General features: G+C 36.6%; 1 protein-coding gene across 1 annotated transcript; it reads left to right on the top strand.

Annotated features, from left to right (window-relative positions):
* Positions 1-60: 60 nt before the first annotated feature.
* LOC132094939 (epithelial-stromal interaction protein 1-like) lies at positions 61-21,898 on the top strand. Its single transcript, XM_059499636.1, has 11 exons — positions 61-286; positions 1,812-1,870; positions 2,943-3,026; positions 3,127-3,200; positions 3,280-3,363; positions 4,354-4,427; positions 7,011-7,098; positions 14,623-14,706; positions 15,129-15,202; positions 16,251-16,426; positions 20,689-21,898. The coding sequence occupies exons 1-11, from the start codon at positions 129-131 to the stop codon at positions 20,817-20,819; spliced, it is 1,086 nt and encodes a 361-aa protein (XP_059355619.1). The 5' UTR covers positions 61-128; the 3' UTR covers positions 20,820-21,898.
* The last annotated feature ends 25 nt before the right edge of the window (positions 21,899-21,923 follow it).

Genomic DNA, 21,923 nt, shown 5'->3' with positions numbered 1-21,923 from the left:
TGTTAAGTGGGCAATCCCACACAGACCGACTATGCCGTAACCAACTCTCTGTCAATGCCAGTGATCAGCTGTTCAGGTGTAGCCTACGTAAAGTTCAGGAAACACGCGCGACACAATAATAAACCGACATGAACCGATCTACACATCTACAGCGTAATCCCAGAGGGAGCCGGGCATATAGAGGAAATGAAATAAACCAAAACAGCAATATGACGAACAACGAGCAAAGGAATGAAAAATATTCACCTAACGTTAGTACTTCAAACGCTCAGAATCAGCCAACACAGTGAGTACAGTAGGCTACAACTGAAAAATATCATGAATTTTACTCTCATACTAGGTGTCAACGCTTGATATACTAGTAATACTATATTTATAAAATAATATATATTATAAAAAATGCATAAACAATTTTTCGTAATTTTTTTTACGTTTTAATATAGAATTTTATCGTTATTTCGATGAGTCTGAGCTAACGATCGGTCATTTTGGAGATTAAATCTACATTTATTGATAGATATTCCTCTGTATATAAACCATAAGCTACTTTAGTTTCACTTTCGTTTCTGTAAAAACATATGAAGAAGTGAAACTCGGATACTAATATACTAACTGAGTCCAGATTCCAGAATGACAGTATTGTGAGGAAGGGCAGTTGTCTTGGATTCCACGCGCTTTTTTATATATTTATGGATTTTCCCCCCATATTTATTCATTTCCATATTTATCTCTTTTCGAATCATTAGAGATAGTAAATGTCAACATTAAAACACATACATGTAAATAAACAGGCTAGTAAAATATCTAGTAAAATACCAACAACAAATGCAACAATCCTCTGGTGGACAGTACAAATATGAGGTTTTCAATATAAAATAAAAACAGGCAGGTTTTTTGAGTAAATAAAATGCCAACTTTTTATAGCCTATACATTTTATTAAGTTGGCAACATCTATCATTTCTTAAATTATATACAAATGCTTGCCTTTAATTTCATTTAGTAGCTTACGTTGTTAAATATCATAGGCCTATTTCATGTATTAACTAACTATTTTTAGTAAAGGAATAAGCTGCTATCACATGAAAAAATGTTAATGAACAAACATCATTAAGTACTGTGTAAATAAAATTGACAAATAATCAGACTTTGCCGCCGTAATTAGTTCAAATAAAATAGTTCTTTATTAAAAAACAAAGCTATAATTAATCAATATGTGATATTTTTAATGATGTGAGAAGCTTTTTTTTCAGAAGAAACTTAATTTTAACTTCTTTGGTGACCATATTGCTAAGTTTTCGTGTTGTAACAATAACTGTATATTTATGATATTTTTGCAGGAATTTGGTTGCATGGTGAATTTTTGTAAGGGGAATTCCAGTTACTTGTGTCCATGTCATTTGTTTGTTTATTAAATTAGGCCTAATCATTGTATTATTTACTGTAAAGTATGGAACTTATTTTAATCATTTTGATTTATACCACATGACTCATTGTTTTTTGTGTCGTCAGGCAGCACATTTGGGGTTATTTGTGATGTCAGGGGATCAGCTATGATACAAATGTGTTTTGGAATGGATTTTGACAGCTGCATTATTTGGGGTGTGTGTGTTGTGTCACCATCAAATATGATGGGGCTGGAGGGGAAGTTCCCCAGAGTTGTTTGTGAAAAACTCTGACTTTACGTAAGAAAAGATGACTTGTGCCACACCACATTGAGACATTGCTGACATATGAGGCTGATAAGTTCACAACATGGATGGAGTCTGAACTTGAAAACAAATGTACCTTAATGCATGCCATTTGCCCACAGTGCGGATGGATACACCAAGATACCACCAAATGAATCAAAATGGAGCAAACTGCAGAGGAGTAAGTCATAACATGACTGTTGTTGTATTTTCCATCTTCATGTGATCCAGATGTGTGTCTAATTGCTACCATCAGGTGCAGTTTCAGCATGTTTATCTGCAAGAGAAGACAGATTTCTCTTGTTGTTGTTATAATGTAGTTCATTATTATCTAAAGGCTGGAATACACCACATTATATTTAAAATCTGAACAAATACATTTAAAAACACTAGCCATCATACACTTGCTATCTATTCAATATCTTCAATACCATGACTGAGGTGCCCTTGAGCAAAGCATCGAACCCCCAACTGCTCCCCGGGCGCTGCAGCATAAATGGCTGCCCACTGCTCCGGGTGTGTGCTCACAGTGTGTGTGTGTGTGTGTTCACTGCTCTGTGTGTGTGCATTTCGGATGGGTTAAATGCAGAGCACAAATTCTGAGTATGGGTCACCATACTTGGCTGAATGTCACTTCACTTATTTAAATAGTTACAGAAAAAAAAAAACTTACTGTAGCATCACTAAATGACTGAGGACTGAGCTGTTCTAAAGACAGAAACATGTGCATCGTTGCTATGATGAATGAAAACAATATGTGTTCTAAAATTAGCTTAAAATATCAAATATCAAACATTTGTTTACAGCTAAAAAAATCATGGTCTGTTTCCATCATACACAGGTTTTTAAATGAAGGTACCAGAAGGAGGGGTTGCAGTGATACAACAGAAGAACATAAAACATAAATAATAAAAAAAAACATGTTTTTCGTAGAGTGTGAAGAACATTTAAAACTAAAAAAAACAAACGTTTTACTATAATGAACTTTATTTTTTATTTTTTTGTTAGTTAGAGGATAAAGTTGGTTTTGTTTGTTTGAATGAATTGAATTAAAAATTATTTGTTCCTCCTAAAATGGCAAAAGTTGTGTAGTGTATTCCAGCCTTTCATTAATGTCTCTCTTAAAAATTGTGTAATAATTAGTCATTTAGTAGCATGCCCTTTGCAAACTTCCATTTTGCCAGCCCTGATCTTCTGCCATTGTCACAAACACTATTTGTGTTTTGAAATAAAATGCATTTCTCTCTCTGCAGCTGCACAGGAAGGAGAGGAGAAACTGAGGAGACTGAAAGAGGAGAACCGCCCTGGTCCCATTCAGCTGGCCCCAGAGAGACTAGGTAATGTGGAGATGAAATATATGGAAGTCCTGATCTGAAAAAAAAGACACAAAGCAAAGGAAAGGAACATCTAAAGCTGCTAATGTATTCACTCTCACAGGTGGTGCAGAATCACTGGCAGAAGTCAGACAAAGACAGCAGGAGGATTTACGCCGGTCAAAGCTGAGAAAAAAGGTTAGTACCTGCTTAAAATGTCTGGTTCCTTTCCCAAAAATGTGTGGTATGTTGCATTACAGTACATTTAAATATACAGCTTCAAAAAGAGGAAATGGATCAAAATAAGAGACAGGCAGAGGAGCAGAAGAATGAGAGGATGAAGGCCTTACAGCGAGAGAAGGTACAGCTCAAGAGATTTTTTACATCTGTTTTTTTTTATAGCGTTTCTGCAGGGCATTGTGTTACTCTCATGCATCTGCAAAACGTCATATGGTCATCTGGCTTGTGTTTGGATTCAGTGCTTTTTTATGATGCCTTTGTAATTCAGACTTTATAACTCCAGATGTCACTGCAGGCAACTTGCAAGTTATGTTCTTTGCAATTAAATACTATAATAGACTTCAGCCTTCAGTGCTGCTGCTGCATGAGCTTTGCATGATTGATGAGTCTAATTATTTCAGCAGCCACAATTCATTTGCTAAAACATGCTCCGGTCACTGTTTGGCCCTTCTCGTACTGTAATAATGGTTTAGTTTAGGGATCTTTGGATTGTAGATAAGCTTGGAAAACTGGAATACTGGAAATAAATAAAATGAAAGAAAATGTTTTTAATTAGATTAGATTTAACTTTATTGACACTGTGGAAAGTACAAATACAGAGTCAGTGAAATGCAGTCAGCATCTAACAAAGTGCAATCTGGGAATGACAAAAGAATGACAACACTATGGAAATATGTGGTTCAATTACATATAAATATTATTTCTAACAGTTCAGCAACAATCATATTTAAATAAGTAAAATGTAAATAATCTGCACTATTTAAAGTTCAGTAATCAAACTAATTGTAATGAAAAATGTGGCATTTTATTAGAAAAATTGTAAATTTTCACTAGTGGTCTGGTCTCAGATGGACCACAGTGTATTTTTATTTATTTTTATGTATATATATATATATATATATATATATATATATATATATATATATATATATATATATATATATATATATATTGTCACCCTTTATTTCTAGGACCAGTTCACACTATTAACTAACTACTAACTATGACTTGTCCTCTGTAAATTTCTGCAGATTAATTTAGCAGATTAAGCTGAAAGAGAATTAAGTATTTTAACATCTAAAATGCACATATCATGTCTAATGCATTGCAGGCCACAAAACTAGAGATGAGTAAAAAGCAAAGAGACGAACAGAGACAGAAGCTGTACCAAGACGACAAACAAATGTACGTCAACACTTTTTCTACACCTTGCCAGATTTAAAGTGTACTTTGTTTAAAGGAGGAAGTAGGATGTTAAGCTGCACTACAGCCCATTGTCCAAAAACCTGTAATTATTTATTTACTGGCTCTAAACAAAAGGCATATTTTTCATTGAACTTGGGCCAAGGATGAACATGTGCATTCAAGTTTATCCTTGCCCCAAGTTCAATGAAAAATATGCCTTTTGTTAAGAGCCTGTCAAGAGATAAGTGAAGTGAAGTGACATTCGGCCAAGTATGGTGACCCATACTCAGAATTTGTGCTCTGCATTTAACCCATCCGAAGTGCACACACACAGAGCAGTGAACACACACACACACACACTGTGAACACACACCCGAAGCAGTGGGCAGCCATTTATGCTGCGGCGCCCGGGGAGCAGTTGGGGGTTCGGTGCCTTGCTCAAGGGTACCTCAGTCGTGGTATTGAGGGTGGTGAGAGAACTGTACATGCACTCCCCCCACCCACAATTCCTGCCGGCCCGGGACTCGAACCCACAACCCTTCGATTGGGAGTCCGATTCTCTAACCACCAGGCCACGACTTCCCCTAATATAATTCAAAACCATTGCAAGGAATCCTACAAGATGCTGCTGGCAATTAAGCTTCTTTCATTATTTACCATTGTATCATCACAAACCTAGCTTTATTTCCACCAAAGTCGAATACAAAAGAAGAAATTTGATGCTGCTCTTTATAAAACATTGAAAGCAAATGGGTGACCAGAGGCTATTAAGCTCCAATTTGAATGAATGAATGAATGAATACATAAATAATCATTAAAAAAAGCATTATAATTGTAGTCCATACAAATTCTGCACCATATTCTATATTTTCTAAAGTTTGTCTTCTTTAAAATTACTCCCTTTGGCTTAACTTTTAAAGGGGTAGTTCACCCAAAAATAAAAATGTTGTCATCATTAACTCACCTTCATGTCGTTCTTAACCTGTATACATTTTTTTTCTTATGTTAAATACTAAGAAGTCTAATTTCTAATTGTCATACCATTCGAATTTCATATTAAGATTTTTTTTTTTTAACTCAAAAAGCTAATTATGCTCCCTTTGAACTGGTTGTCTTTAAAATACAAATCTTGTGTAATCCCAGGCTAATCAGAAGCACATTTATTAAAAGTGGAATAAAATTAAATTTTATTTACATATGTTTTATAAACACATAGTCCTTTCTGGATTACAATCCGCCATCAAAATGATACATTTAATTATTCCAGCTGCTGTGAGAAAAGGCTATAAACGATCCTCCACCTGCAGGATCCTCACATGCGAAAGCCGAGTAGCTGGTGTCTTGACATTTTATCCTACCTGACAATATTTAATGTATCTGCATTAGAGTAAGGGTAGGTTTAGGGTTGGGTTAGATGTAGACTTTAATAAAACGATCTAACAGGTAGAAAAAATTATTTATTGTTAGTCTCCTGTAGCTGTATCCTTCTGGCTGCAAACGCAAATATAACACACAATTACTGTATTTGCAGTACTATAAGGGTAGGTTTAGGCTTGTGGTAGGTGTAGATGTTAATAAACCATAACTTTACAGGTATTTTACATTTTTCAATGTCGAATTGTACTACCCATTGTTTTAATGGGAGGTAGCAAAATCTGACAGGGTAGCACAAATCGACAGAACACCTGGACAACTTCTTTATGTCTACAGACGTGATGTACTGACGTGGCAGCATGCTAAAATTTCCTGTGAAAACCTGCCCTTACCACTCAAATTAGACAACATTATTATAAGCTTAGCGTTGTAAATCGTGCTAAAGTAAGGCGACAGTTTTGAACACTGGCTGGTTATGCGTTTGCTCAAATATTGATTTCAGATAATTTTTTAACCAAAACAAGTTATGGACTGCAGCTTTAAATATATACATGCATGGATGTGTATTTATATAGACATAATGAATACACACAGTACACACATATATATTATGTAAACAAAAACTTTTATTTGGATGTGATTAATTGCGATTAATCATTTGACAGCACTAATATATATATATATATATAATTTATATTAAATTCAATTAATATTTAATTATCTGTAAGATATATATTTATATATTATTACAAAAATGAACTACTTAATCACACAAGTTTAATCATGATTAATTACACTTAACATTAAAATGTTATATAATATGTTTACATTGAATATTCAAATGAATGTGGAAACAGCACTGCTGTCAGATATTTTAAATATTTCTTTAATTGAATCTACGATTAAAAGCCAGTATAACTAGTACTGATACTGATGCCTATATTACTTAAATTATTTTTAAATGGATGTTATTGTTTTTAATAGATGAATGAGATTAGAGAGCAGTCAAGACAGTCGGTGAAAAGCAACTTCAATTTCAGTCTTTTCCTCAGATGACTTACACAGTTCAGAACACAGTACCTTTTTTTTCTGGGAGAAACAAAATCATATGGGTTTGGAACGACATGAGCATGAGTAAATGACGACAGAACTTTCATTTTTTTGGATGAGCTATCCCTGTAATCACAATTATGTCCCTTCCTCCTGCAGGAAAACAGAGGAGTTTCTTCAAAGAATTGAGAGGTCAAGCAGTAGCGTTTCTATGGCAGCAAGCAATTCCATGCCAGCATCATCCAGGGTAAGACAGAGGCCAAAAATGCACTGTGTGCTCTATAGGCCTTAGTTCAAGCCTCTTGTGCATAGCTGTGGCACTGAGGTTACAGCCCAAGGCCCTGGAATAATTCACACCAATTGATCCGTCTTTAAAACATGTTTTCAAAGCAAACAGTGCGCACTTGGGAGATTTCCTTGACATGGCACACTGGACTGCAGCAAAGAGTCGGCCTGCTGCAGCGCTCAGTCCCCTTCAATTATCTCCTCATTAGCCTCACACCAGAGTTCGCTGACTGAGTCCATCATAAAGCTTCCTCAGTTGTAAACAAGCAGCCTTCCGTTTCACGGTCTGCCAGCGCAAAGACGCAAGTTTTGCTTCTGTATGGTTGGGAAAGCAGAGTTCAGGGGACTTCCCAGAGTTCACAGCGAGCAAGCCTCACAAAAGGCAGAGAGGGGTCTGTGAGAATGCAACAAAAAGAGAGACTGGTGTGGAATAACCTGTATGGTTTGAGTGAAAGTACCTGGAAAGGAGCCAGAGGCTGAGCCTGTGACATACTGGAAGCAATCTGACAGGATGTTTAGAGGTGTTAATTACAGCTAAGCCACTTGATTTCACTTGAATTCTGAGCAAGTTCGGTATGCTTCAGAATGCTCTTGTGGTCACCAAACACTGAGATATAGATCATGCAGTGCCTGCATTTTTATTTGATTTATTTATTGGCAAACCTTTCTTTAAATTTCTGCTTTAAGAATCATCAAAAGTATTAAGATCTCCACTATGATGGAAGCAGCAGAAATTCCTTTCATTACGGGGTAATGTTTAACCCCTTATTGTAAAATGGGAAAAGTTTTGGCATAAAGTCAAACTATGCAAATGCAAATCAGCAAAATATTGAAGACAGCCAGGACAACATAACACAAGACTTTCAATGATTTTGAAATAAGTCTTATATAATCACAAAGGCTGATTTTGTTAATATGTTAGTACATTTTAAATTGCAATGTGATGCAAAGCCGAATCAGCATCTTCTTTACTCCAGTCTTCAGTGTCAAATGATCTATCAGAAATCATTCTAATATGATTTAACTGATTTACATAAGAATTTATATTCTTATGTAATTTACTATTATTTTTTTATGATTCTTTGAACTGAGAGTTTAAAAGGGCAGCATTTATTCAAAACAGAATTATTTTGTAACATCGTAGCTAGCACTTTTGGTCAAGCACTGAGGTTCCCTTAATACATCTCTCTCAACTAAACAAAAAATAAATAAATAAAGCTATTCCATCATTAAAATATCATTAAAATATCATATCATATATATATATATATATTATACATTCAGTATGTATATACTCCATTTTTTAGGTGTTTTCTTCACGTTCATTGCTTATAAAGCTATTTTTCATCACAAAGCATGTCATATAGTACACATTCACAACAATACTGATTAAAGTGTCTACAGAGATCACTACAGAGGCCTAGAATTTAATGTAATGAAAAATATCAAATGTTAGGTAACAGATCAAATAGAGGAATCTGCTGCACAATTTGCCCTGAGCCCTGGTTAATTTTTGACCATGACTGGTGGGGATTGAGGGCTGGGCTGACCATGAGAGGTTTGAGGGCTGCCTTCTTATATTGTACAAACCGCTAAAAATGGCATCTGACAGCACTGTTAAAAATCGGCATCATCTTGTGTCAAGCAAAGAATGTTTTGTTGTGCGGCTTTCAAAACTAGTCTGCAATTGTTCCCGGTTTGAGACTTTTGAGGACTTCCCTCTGGATGACTAATGGGAAAAATCCCTCTAATAGACAGATCGTGCATTAGGACTGTAGGGCCATGGTACACAACACATGCAACAGCATTTTGAGCAGAGAGCATTGGCTCTCTCGACTTACTGGGAGAGGAGGCCCTTAGATTGTGATTTCTCTTGCTGTATTGATTTAAGTGGCTGGAAAACTGCCAGGCTAAGTAATGAAACGCTCCAACCTAAATGTCTTAGGCCCGCCGATCAAAGTGTTTGTGGAAAGACGAGTTCTTGATGTGGTTTTGTGGCCACTGAGAATTGTTATGCTTTCAGTGATGCTTCCACAAGACAGATTAATCTCCTCCATATCCTCTGTTTGTGCAAAAGATCCTTTGTATTGGCTTCCCAGGATGCCAGGCCCAGGTCGTCCCACCTATTCCCCTTACTCTCTGGCCATTTCAAACAGAGCAGCCCCTATCTGCTGTCCCCGGGCCGTCTGACCAAACACACAAAGGATCTCTTCAGCTTCCAGGCTCTCTGCTTGCCCCTCCTTACAGAGTCATTTTGAACAGGGCCATGAGAATTTCAGAGAAACATCACCCAGTTTTGCGTTGAAATATGCAATGGGCTCACCCCACAGGCACACAGTTTCACTTTTATGCTTGGGGGGGGGGGGGGGATTGGTGCACCCACTGGCAGACGAGCTACGAACACTTTTTGTGTCCTACATTTCATATATTTATATAATATATATATGACCAGGGTGCCTCCAGGATTACTTTCGAGGGTACGCACAGAGATTTTTTTTATTCACTTTTTTTTTTATGGGGAACCAAATGATCAGTGAGAGCAGAAAGAATGTGTCACACATTTTAAACTCAACAAAATGGTAAAATACATATATCAAGAATGTGCTCACAGATTAAAACAGAGAAAAAAACAGCATTGGATGAAGTGGACTAGAGCCCTGCATGGGCCTCAAAAAAGCCCCCATCCAGTCTTTTTCCCCCTTTCCCCCAAAAAAGCTTATACTACTGTTTCAGCTATATATATATATATATATATATATATATATATATATATATATATATATATATATATATATATATATATATATATATATATTTATATATATATATATATGTCAAATATATATAAGATAAGTCAAATCGAAAATAGAATTTCATAATTTCATAATTTCATTATGTAATCCATGCATTTCTCTCTAAAGACAATGAGGAGATGGAGAGTCATTTTTTTTTCATCACCATAATTGATGGATGTCTTAAATATAAAAATAAGAAAAAGCCTAAAACTGGCTTGATTATGATTTGCGTTTTATTTTATAATTATGTACAATTAAAAATAAAAATACAGATTATAATGGCATGTAAAACTTTGTCCTATATCCTAATTGTATAACTGCTTATTTTCTGATTTTTATGTTGCTCTGTTCCGAATACATTTTGCCTGATATGTGAATTATTTATTAGCCTATTTTTTTCTATCCATGCAGCAAATGCTTTACAAACAGCTTTAAAAATTACTTTATTGCAAATTAGATGTTGTAGGCTAACCCGATCTCAAGAAAGTGCTTAGCCTACTCATAGGCACGATTTTCTGCTTCTATTTGGCGTAATATTTATATGCAAAAATTTACAATGGCATGCAAAAAGACAGATTAATTCAAAATTAATGGCATGGCTGGTTCAGCTGACAGAAACACAGGACACACAGGCCTATAATAACTGCTGAAATGTTGGGACAAATCTCAGGTCAGTCTGAGCACTCATGGTACACACAGTCCATACACAGCCGTACACCTACAGGCATAACAGTAGATCTCTTCCCTTCTGATAGTTTTTCAGTAAAATCATTCTCTATGTGCAGTAAAGAAAGATCTGAGAATTAGTCCTGTGCCACTGAAGATCGGAGCCAGATTCTCCTCATAACTGAGAAACTTTCTGATGTAGCTGAGCCAGTGGCCAACATGAATGCAAACTGCAGTAGTTTGAAAAAGTTTGGATATTTTTCTTTCGTAGCCTACTCCATCTTTAAGTTTTTTAAGAGTAATCGGCGATGCAATCACGCATTTCACAAGATCCACTTTAGCTGTCACAAGCCGAGGGTGAATCTAAAGACTTGCGTAGCCTACCTGCTTAAACTGAATACTGCATCACACGCTACACATGGCCACTGCTTCAAATCGCCTGTCCAATTCAGCCAGAAATGACTCAGTCCACCACAATTTTATAAGCGGGTTTATAAACAAAACAACGAATGTCTGTTAACTCGCTAAAGCGGGAAAATAATGAAAAGAGAGTCCTCTCATGTCTTCTCAAGTTGGGAACCATTCGTAACTCGCATGATATGGGGCTTAAGTAATTAATTTAGCCCAAAACATAGGCTACTTATTCTAACCACTAAAATAATAAGATAATTATTGACAGACAAAATCATTATTGTCTCTCGTCTAGCCCCCCCATCCCCCCTCCCCCCCTAAACTCCACTTATGGCTCACCCGCAGGGATTGTATTGTATGGATGAAGGCTGGAGTCTAGTGTGGATTTGTCTAAGGATGGTTCACAATTAATAACTTAATGATTGGTGTGCTCTGTTTAGTTGTAATGTTGTCTGCACACCAAAAGCGAAGTGAATATTTGCATTGCGTTACTGAAAACATTCTTGCAGGATGTTTCCATGTCATTCGCAAAAAAAAACAAAAAAAAACCATTGCGTAATTCTCTCCTGGATTTTATGATATAGCCAGATGTGTCAAACCGAGCATGTCAATAAGCTACACTGAACAAAATTATAAACGCAACACTTTTGGCTTTGCCCCCATTTTTCATGAGGTGAACTCAAAGATCTAAGACTTTTTCTATGTACACAAAAGGCCTATTTCTCTCAAATATTGTTCACAAATCTGTCTCCATCTTTGTTAGTGAGCACTTCTCCTTTGCCGAGATAATCCATCCAGCTCACAGGTGTGGCATATCAAGATGCTGATTAGACAGCATGATTATTGCACAGGTGTGCATTAGGCTGGCCACAATAAAAGCTCACTATAAAATGTACAGTTTTACTGTATTGGGGGGGGGGGGGGGCATCTGAAAACCAGTATCTGGTGTGACCATCATTTGCCTCACGCAGTGCAACACATTTCCTTTGCATAGAGTTGATCAGGTTGTTGATTGTGGCCTGTGGAATGTTGGTCCACTCCTCTTCAATGGCGGTGCAAAGATGCTGGATATTGGCAGGAACTGTAACACGCTATCGTATACGCCAGACCAGAGCATCCTAAACATGCTCAATGGGTGTCATGTCCGCTGAGTATGCTGGCCATGCAAGAACTGGGATGTTTTCAGCTTCCAGGAATTGTTTACAGATCCTTGCAACATGGGGCTGTGCATTATTATGCTGCAACATGAGGTGATGGTTGTGGATGAATGGCACAACAATGGGCCTCAGGATCTCATCACGATATCTGCATCGGTGTGCAGGTGAGCTCCCCTGAGACGGTTTCTGAAAGTTTGTGCAGATATTCTTTGATTATGCAAACCGATTGTTGCAGCAGCTGTCCGGGTGGATGGTCTCAGATGATCTTGGAGGTGAAGATGCTGGATGTGGGGGTCCTGGGCTGGTGTGGTTACACGTGGTCTGCCTTGTGAGGCCGGTTGGATGCACTGCCAAATTCTCTGAATGGCTTTTGGATATGGCTTATGGTAGAGAAATTAACATTCAATTCATGGGCAACAGCTCTGGTGGACATTCCTGCAGTCAGCATGCCAGTTGCACGCTCCCTCAAAACTTGCGAAATAGGCCTTTTGTGTACAAAGGAAAAGTCTTAGATCTTTGAGTTCAGCTCATGAAAAATGGGGGCAAAAACAAAAGTGTTTTTTTTAGAGTTTAACAAAAACAACGCATCATGTAAATTTTAAGTTTGAGTTGTAAATTTTCAACGGAAGATGCGATTGAGGTGTAAAAAGCACATTCGCAGTAATCTCGCTGGCCAATGCACGTCATTCACATCAGCCAGTGCAAATTTGTGTCTTTACATTTAGTACTTTGCATGTAATTAAATTAGCTTTTGGAGTGCACACACCATTAGACAGGAAAACCCTCTAGGAGAAATTACTTCTTTAAAGCACACCCTAATTTTTTTAATTAAACAAATCAATAAAAAGTTTATTTCTATTATATTGTATTAATAATGAACAATCAAATTTTTTATTTTAGTGGATAACTGCAAGGAAATTTTTTTTTTACATATTTATAAATGATTCAAATTACAACTTTGGAAAGATGATTGTTGCTTGTGTTATAAATTGCACATTAAAAACAATTCAGACTCACTAAACTTGTAAATACAGCACCATTTACTGTGAACCATTTTGCTCTGAGCCACTGAAAACAGCAGATCATGAGCTGCTCATGTGTTAAGCAGCCAATTATCGTCTAGTTGGCAAGTATCAGTTTGTTGTTTTTTACTCATATTTGGTGCATTAATTAATGAAATAAATGTATTTAAAATGTATTTGAAATTGCAGTAATTATCTCTCATATTTCAGAGTTCAAGTAGGTCAAATCATAGGTCACAAAAAAGGAAGACCATATTAAGATGGAATAATCGCATCCCTGATAAGTAACCAAAGCTGTCCATAACTTTTTGTGTTCAGAATTTGTACAATAAGCGAGTGCATCATAAATCCTTTTTCACACCGTGTTTTTGGCTTATCCTGAATCACTACATTACACCTATAACAAGTTATGTTCGGACTATTTCAGACTTGTATTGGTGGAACCACTGGGAGTAGCCCAGTACCTGCATGATTCGTCATAGACATAAACATAGAGAAGTAGTTCCGGTTACAATGTTCTTCCACAAGACACACGCAGTTCTGTTTATTAACCGCTAGAGCACCAAAAGTTACAGACTGCAGCTTTAAATACTGATTACTTCTCAGAACTCACAGATAAAACAAAGTTCTGGATGTTGCTAGCTTAATTGATAATAACAAAGCCTTTGAGTGGTTCTTCTTCAATTTTAAAACTCCTTGTTTTAATCTGGAAAATTTCTGCTGGAATCCCCTGTGTCCTTGCTCTTAGAAGCTGCATAAAGCCGACCAGTCAAATTAGAACTGGCACTTTATGTCAGCACTTGCCATTTTTGTGTGCAGTATGCATAATATGAACCAGTAATGAATTAATATGAATCAGAGAGTAAGCGGTCCACACACATACAGTGGACATATTTGGCCATTGCTTCAAGGTATTTGAGTCTTCCACCATGAGCACTGCATTTTTTAGACAGTGTCAAGTTCAAAATAGATAGAACTTTTAAAAATGCACCCTGAGATGCAAGCACTCATTTTTTAATACAAAAATGCATCTCATGTGAACAGCAACTAAAGGTGAGGCCATATTAGTGAAATTGGAGTTAAATTTCCAGAGTAAAAAAATTACTTTTCAATAGTGTAGGGATGTAAGAAGCACCACTTACACAGAAGTCCCTTCCAAACCAAGCAGGTTTTTGTTGCTCAATGTGGTAAATGCATGTGACCAACATGAAAATGGGCAAAACTTGTGTACGTGAAACTCAATTGTGCAGATTCCTATTAGAATAACTCGATTTTGCAAACAAACTTTTGCAGAGCAATGGCAAATGTTAACACACCTTAAGAAATGTGTGATCATGTATTATTATTCAGGACATTCAGGAAACCCAGAATAGTAAAAAAAAAAAAAAAAAAAGACATTCCTAGATTTCATTGTGTGGCCACTATTTATTCACAGACTAAAAATCATGAGTACAGGGAAGTCAGAAGAGAGGAGGAGAACGCTGACCTGCTTAAGAAGAAAGAGGAGCAGAGGAGAAAGGTAAAGTACAAAGGAAGCAAAACAGATGTTCTGAACTCACGAACATCACCTCCACTTTTGGTTCATAGGAACACCACAGCAAAACATCTGGGCTTTGCCAAGAAAAATAACTAACTCTGCCTAGCATGTGCTATTGATTAGCAAGTTCTAGGATATAGGAGGTAGTCATGGATTGAGTAGTGTAGGTGTTTTCCAGCTGGCTGTATAGTGGTATTTCTGTGGCTTTGAATGCCTCAATGGTGGACTTAATTCACTGATATGCATCAAGGACAAAAGGTCAGCCTGGCCTATCATGTTGATATTGTTGTTTATTCATGCAAATTTGCAATTATATTGTTATATCCACAGAGCTTGAACCCTTTACATAAGTAGAGGAGACATTTCTGTTGGAGTTGAAATTTTCATTAACTTACTATTTCCAGGCAGAAGTTTTGGAGGAAAAACAAAAACAACAGGAGGAGGACAGGAAGAGACGGACTGAAGCTGACCATCAGCGGTATGGGCGCCTAATCATGACAGACCGCTAAAAAAACCATGACTGTCAGAAGTAATAAAGGAGTCTGAGACCACTAGTAAAAATGCTTATATTATGCATTTTTCTAATTTGATGCCATTTTTTCATTACAAATTATATTGTCAACATTGCAATTTGAATGAAAAGTTCAATTGGAAAAATAGCATGAATTTCAGACTGCTTTAACATTTTGGTTGTTCTAATGACTTCACTATGACTGTGGTGAAAAAGAAGTACACTTGAGTTAAAAAGTCCTTTTACGTAAGAGAAATAGCACACTTTAATAGAATACTTGTGTAATTTACGAATGGAATGTTTTAGACACTTAATTGCATGTTAATAATATATTTTAATTTAAATGTATGCAATGAGCTGAATGTTTTAGTACTTTCTTACCACTTAAGTAGGACTTACATATTTATATAGAGTTTCATTATTACTTCTTTTTACTTCTAAATATACTTGCTTGTAATTTCTGTTGAATGTATTCATATTTGTAACTGTATATTTGTAATAAATTAAATTTTAAATATATTAACTTTAAATGTAGCATATTGAATAACACACTACAGTTAAAATAATAATTATGTGACATGATTAATATGTTTGTCGACACATCGAAATAAGTGTACTTCTTTAAAACATGACAAAGGATTATTAAAACATAATGACGTCAATTATTTGAAAAATTATGAAGTGTGTTAGCAAACATAAAAGTCATGAAAGTGTACTTTCTTTTGGTACACTTAAGTAGGCTTTCATTACATTAATATTATATTATCTGTTAGTAATTTTTAAATTTACTTTTTACATTTTTAAATTTAATTTTAAGCATACTTCAAAAGCTTAAGCCCCCCCCCCCCCCCCCCAACAACATTAGAACCCAGTTCATTATTTTAAATGTAATGAATTTTTAAATTAGAAAGATTTGCATTTCAGCTTGGTCTCAGACATTGTACCACACAAGTAGGAGTATTTCATTGCTCAGAACAAGTTGTGAAATTTTCTGATGACATATTTCTCTCTTCAGGGTGAACATGGCTTTCCTAAACCATCTGGAGGCGGGTAGTTCAGGTATGGTGCCTGAAAGCACTAATGTCTGGCTGGATGATGATGATGATGATGATGATGACGAACTGCAGGATACAGCCTTGTCCACAGTTCCCAACCCATCACAGGTCCACACAGACTGTGAAGAGGAGGATGGTGAGTCTTCAACAAGATTTATATGCATCTGCATGGCACTGTGTGTGTTTTGGTCTGTTTCGTTTCACAGCACCACTGGAAATGTCTCAAAGTCTTTACTTATGTGTGATATTAAACAGATCTCACACCCCCGGTGCCGGACAGCATAACACATTGTTTAAATAAAAATGTCCTGGCATGCCAGACAAGTGATTCTCTTAGATGCCCCTGTATATTCAAACTTTCATTGTTATGAGAGGTTAATGTCAATGAGTCAGTTAAAAGACAAACTCATTAGCAGCGAGCTGCGTGGTTGATGTGTTTTTACTCTAGACTGTTTTGAGGTCCAAATTGCCTGCTGTAAAGTAAACTCATTTGGCCTGGGAGAAGCTTGAATTATTGGCATGCCTGTCTGACAGCAGATTCATTAACAGTATGTCTGAAGCGACTGCTGAAACAAAAACATCGGTTAGCTCTTCCAGATCCAGTCTGGCTGCATTGTCATTACTTGGAAATGTGCCATTCAGTCTACAGACTTGCCCTGCTGTAGTGTGGGTTAAAGAAATATTTCATCCAAAAATGAAAATCAGTCAGTATTTACTTACCCTCATGTCGCTGTAAACCCGTACGCTGTTATTATTTCTGCAGAACACACAGGGAGAATCTTCACGCAGCTCTTTTCCATAAAAGACAGTACATATGGCATGTCTGCATGTCAGTGCAAAAAGCATCATAAAAGCAATCCATATGATGTGTGTACTACTGTACATTTTAAGGCTGCTGAAGCCAAATCTTTGTGTGAGGAACAGACACAAGTCATTATTCATCATCAAATCAGAGCAAACATGCAAAAGATTTTATAGCTGTCAAATCAAGTATACTGTACTCTGTACAAAGGTATTGACATTTTGAATCATTTTATTTTTATATTTTATTTTTCATTTTAACGTTCTAGAAATAATGTGTAGTTTTAATGATTTTTTTTTAAATACGTCTAATTGTTATTTATTATTGTAGCAATGTACAAACTTTATAATCAGAAGGAGGCGGGAACCGGCAGACAATCAAATCAAACTTTAATTACAAAATAAAGACAAAACAGCGCGTCAGCCCCTCACGGACGACTGACGCGCACAAATAAAAACCAAATACAAAATAAAGTCCAGGCCTGGTCCTCTCTCGTCCTTCACTGTCATCGCTCCAGTTTTATATCCCTCCATCTCCTCCGTGGGACTTGAGACCGGTGGGTCAAGCAGGTGCCGCTCATCTCCAATCACTCCACCGGCCTCGCTCCTCTTCTCACCTCTCTCGGCCCCGCCCCACTCGTCACAATTATTAATTCTAGTTGTTTTAGTAAATGTTACGTACTGTACAACGAGAAATGTTGGCAACTAGCTACGGTTTTAAGTTTTTATATTTTATTGCAGTTATTATTATTTAAGATCAAGTAACAATTTTTTTAAGTAGTTTTAGTTAAGTCTGCTCACTGGGGCTAATTAAGACCTATTCACACCGAGATTCAGTTGAAAAATATTCTGTGCAATAAACAAAACTGGTCAGCTAATAAGCTTTCCTAAAGAGTGATTTCTCCATTTTTTATTTTTTTATGAACCTGTCCAAATTTCCATGCTAATTTTTTGTGTTGGGCCTTTAAAAGCCTTTTTACCCTATTTACCATTAAAAAGGTTAACGCCTTAAAGGTAGCATCTTAAAGGTATAACATGCTCGTTTTAGAGGTATAGAATGTGCAAAGTTACCCCTTAAATGGTACTTCGTCAGTGACAAGCTGTTGTATCCCTTTTTGCACATTTTTTTCTTAACAGTGGCAGAGGTTGGACTTCAATACCATAATAAAGATGTAATTGGTTCTCATATGACCATATAATTTAAGTTGAGAGTTTTTAGTGGTTTTATAATGTCAATTTTTGGAGTGTTAAATGAAAACGAACTGCGTGAAGATTTAAGATGTCTTCATCTGTGTTCCAGTGAAAAAAAAATTGGAACAACGTAACAGTGAATAAGTAATGGCAGAGTTTAAATTTCTCTTTTGATGTGATGGATTGATCATTTTAAAACTAAAAATGAAAAAAATAATAATCTTATACTGAAAAATACTTCCTATCCGGGAATGGAAAACTATTGCTTATTCTATTCTGACCAAAAGGCATGGAATTGTATGATTCACACTTATTGCTTTAGCCTCCTTAGTGGGATTTGCAAATGACTTATTGTCCGATTCAACCTGAATCTAGCTCCATATGTGGAGATCTTCACCTTTTTTTATGCCAAGAGGTGTGGCTGTTACGGCCAGCTTTTCCATCTGTGTGTGAGGAGCTGCTGTGTGATGGTGTGGGACTAATGTGCCATTCACACTGAAACAGTCTGCATATCTTCTCAGATGCTTAATGACACATTATGTTTGTGTGTTCAGCATCACTTCTGTCTGAATCACTGCAAGGACCTAAGGTTTGGGGTCAGCCAGGTCCTCCGATTCTCAAACTCGCACCTCTGTCTCTGATTACCAGAAACCTTAGATGTTGTTTGTCTCCAGACTAAGAGAGTCTCAGAATGACCTCTCGTCTGGCTGCAGTTCGGCTTACTCACAGTAGATATAGGACCTGTCCTGGCTTATGATGCTTCAGAACATGAACACCATGATGATTAACAGGCTGAAGGATGAGATATTAGAAGCTTTCTATAGTAAAGGCAAGAAATTACAGTGGAACAGAGTAAACATTAACTAAAATATATCATCATAGTTTCTTCATTTGGTCAATAACAGTAGATTTAATTGTTTTCTATGAATATTTTAGATTAAATAATTTTGTGTGCAATTATTGCTTATATTTTCTTAACAGAAATCCCTATGATTGGATAAAGCCAGGTTCAACATTATTGTTTCATTTTATTGATATATTAAAGGGACAGTTAGCCCAAAAGGAAAATTCTGTCATTAATTACTCACCCTCATGTTATTCCAAACTCGGAATCATCTTCGGAACACAAATTAAGATATTTTTGATTAAATCCAAGAGCTTTCTGACCATGCAAGGTTCCTACCATAGTCAAGTTATATATAAAAATATGTCCTCTCTCTTCCAAGCTTTAAAATAGCAGTGAACGGGGTTTGTAAGAAAAATATCAATATTTCCAACTTTATAAACCGTAATCTCTAGCTTCGCATGTGCGTAAACAAGGAAGAGGTGTTCCAGCAGATGACACAGAAGCACAAAGGAGAACGTAAATTAAACACCAGTCACAAATTAGAAGTCCAAAATGAGGATTTGTAAAGATAAATGTCGGAGGATTTCAAAATAAGCCAAGAGATTCCAATAATTACAATCTATTAATGCAAATAATAAATAATCAAATGTGTATTTTGGATTGCATTTGGATCTCTCCATTAGTTTGATGAAAATCTCAAAATTGACCACTGCCTGTAGTGTCTAAAATGTCTTGCTATAACAGATTCAAGCTGTATATTCTTTAGGGTGAAGTGGGTAATATCTGCTCCACTAACATCACTGAATGTAACCACTAAAATAATGACTTCCATTTTCCGAATAACTCCACCCATAAATCAAGCTACGAACGGATTACTTACAGTTGGCGCCACACATTAAACTATGATAAAAAATACCCACTTCACCTTCAATTATGTTCGTGTAGCTCAGATTCTAAAGCATTGCGCTAACAACGTTGTTGGTTCCAGTCTCCAGAAATACGTACAGCTTACCAATAAAATGTATACCTTGATTGAACACTTATTCTAGGTTTGAATTATTGCCATGAGGATTCTGCTATCCTTTCACCACTTTCCTAATTTAATTTATTTTCTGTTGAATTTTATGTCCAATGATGGCCTTCCCATCTATCCGGCATTCCTGGGATCTGTGTGTATGGGACATGTGTCTGCCATAGTGCTAGTTTTGTCCATTAGTGTGTGGTTTAGTATGGGATCAAGATGCCGTTGTTTGCGGAACAGGCTGGCAGAAGCACTGCGGTGGAGCCGAGTTCTCCCACCCTGTCTGTCTTGCTTCATGAACCAAATGAACCAGCAGGGAGGTCAATATTGCACTATGTAGCTGCACATTATTAGAAAGATGTGTGTGAGAACTTCAGGATCTGAAGTCTAGGAACAAGTGACCGTGGTTGCATATAATTTTTTGGCAGCCTCGCGCTCGCATTTTGTGCATGGAAATGCTGACATACAGTGATTCAGCTATGGAGATATTAAACTACTGTACAGTAACAATTTGTTTTTGTTTTTTATTCCCTTGTAGATTGTGGCCATATGTGGACCCTGATGAAACTCCAGAATAGGTTTCCATACTATGAGCTTGATATGCTGGAAGAGATCATCAAACAGTGCAATGGCAATTACCAGCAAGCATATGAGCTGCTTGATGTTTAAATGATCCTCAGTGATAGATTGATCCTAATGTTGTTTTGTGAGTTAATAATAATTTTTGAGTGAACTGTCCTTTTACTTAATGAAGGTGACGATCTTAAACCAAACAATCTAGTGTCCTTTGAATTGAAACAAAAACTTATTTTTTAGTTTGTGCAGTTATTTTTGCTCTGACACTAAATGGATTGATACTTAGTCATAGAGAAAAGAAATCAAAACAATAAATCAAGATTTGAGTCTGCTGTGGTAACATTTATGGATCCCATGGGTACAATTCACAGGCTAAATGATGTGCATTCACAAAATTCAAAGGCTAATTTATAATGAGGTAAAGGACTGAACTCGTCCACCATAGGGATGGACAGTGAAAAACCAAACCATCATACACATAATTAGCTACCTGAATGCTGTATAGGTTTCTGCTAAAAGGGCATGAATTTAAAAAGGCTGCCTCTATGTATGTGAAATTGTGTGCAACCGACTGGTTCATGGAGTAAAAATCCCATCCATTTTCTCCATTAGGGAATTTTTTTATATATATATACCTTGTACTTTTGTTGAAACCACTATCAATCGTGTTCCTGCACAGGAAAAGTTTCTCATGTAAATGTATTCACTGCTTTAAACATGTAGTTTCCTGTGACAGCTTCCCTGTCTTTTGATGATGGGTTGTTGTTTTTTTTTTGCAAGTATGTTTTCCTGTGTGCGGTGTGGAGAGGTAGTTGTGGAAAGAGCGGTTCCCAAGGTAACCCACACTTTAAAGGAAACTGTTTTTTTCTGACACACGATACCAAGAAACATTTCCGAGAGGTGTTGTTCTGGGTCATTGAAACTAAGAGGGATCACGCTGCAACGTCATATAGCACAACTCCGATGGCCCACAAATCAGAACTGTCGGTAGGTCTACGAGACCCTGATTACCTCAGCAGCATTCAGGGGGATTTCCTGTGGGTGGTTCCCCATCTGAATTAGGTCACAACATTACCCATATCAACCAAGAATTCTGGGGGAAAAAATAATAAAATCTACAGACAGCAATAAACCACAGCATACACCCAGCAGATCTGGGGTCCATTATCCATTGGTGTCGAAAAGACAAATATATTG

Source organism: Carassius carassius, chromosome 19 (assembly GCF_963082965.1).
Source record: "Carassius carassius chromosome 19, fCarCar2.1, whole genome shotgun sequence".
Classification (NCBI taxonomy): domain Eukaryota; kingdom Metazoa; phylum Chordata; class Actinopteri; order Cypriniformes; family Cyprinidae; genus Carassius; species Carassius carassius.
This window is presented reverse-complemented; position numbering and strand designations above follow the sequence as displayed.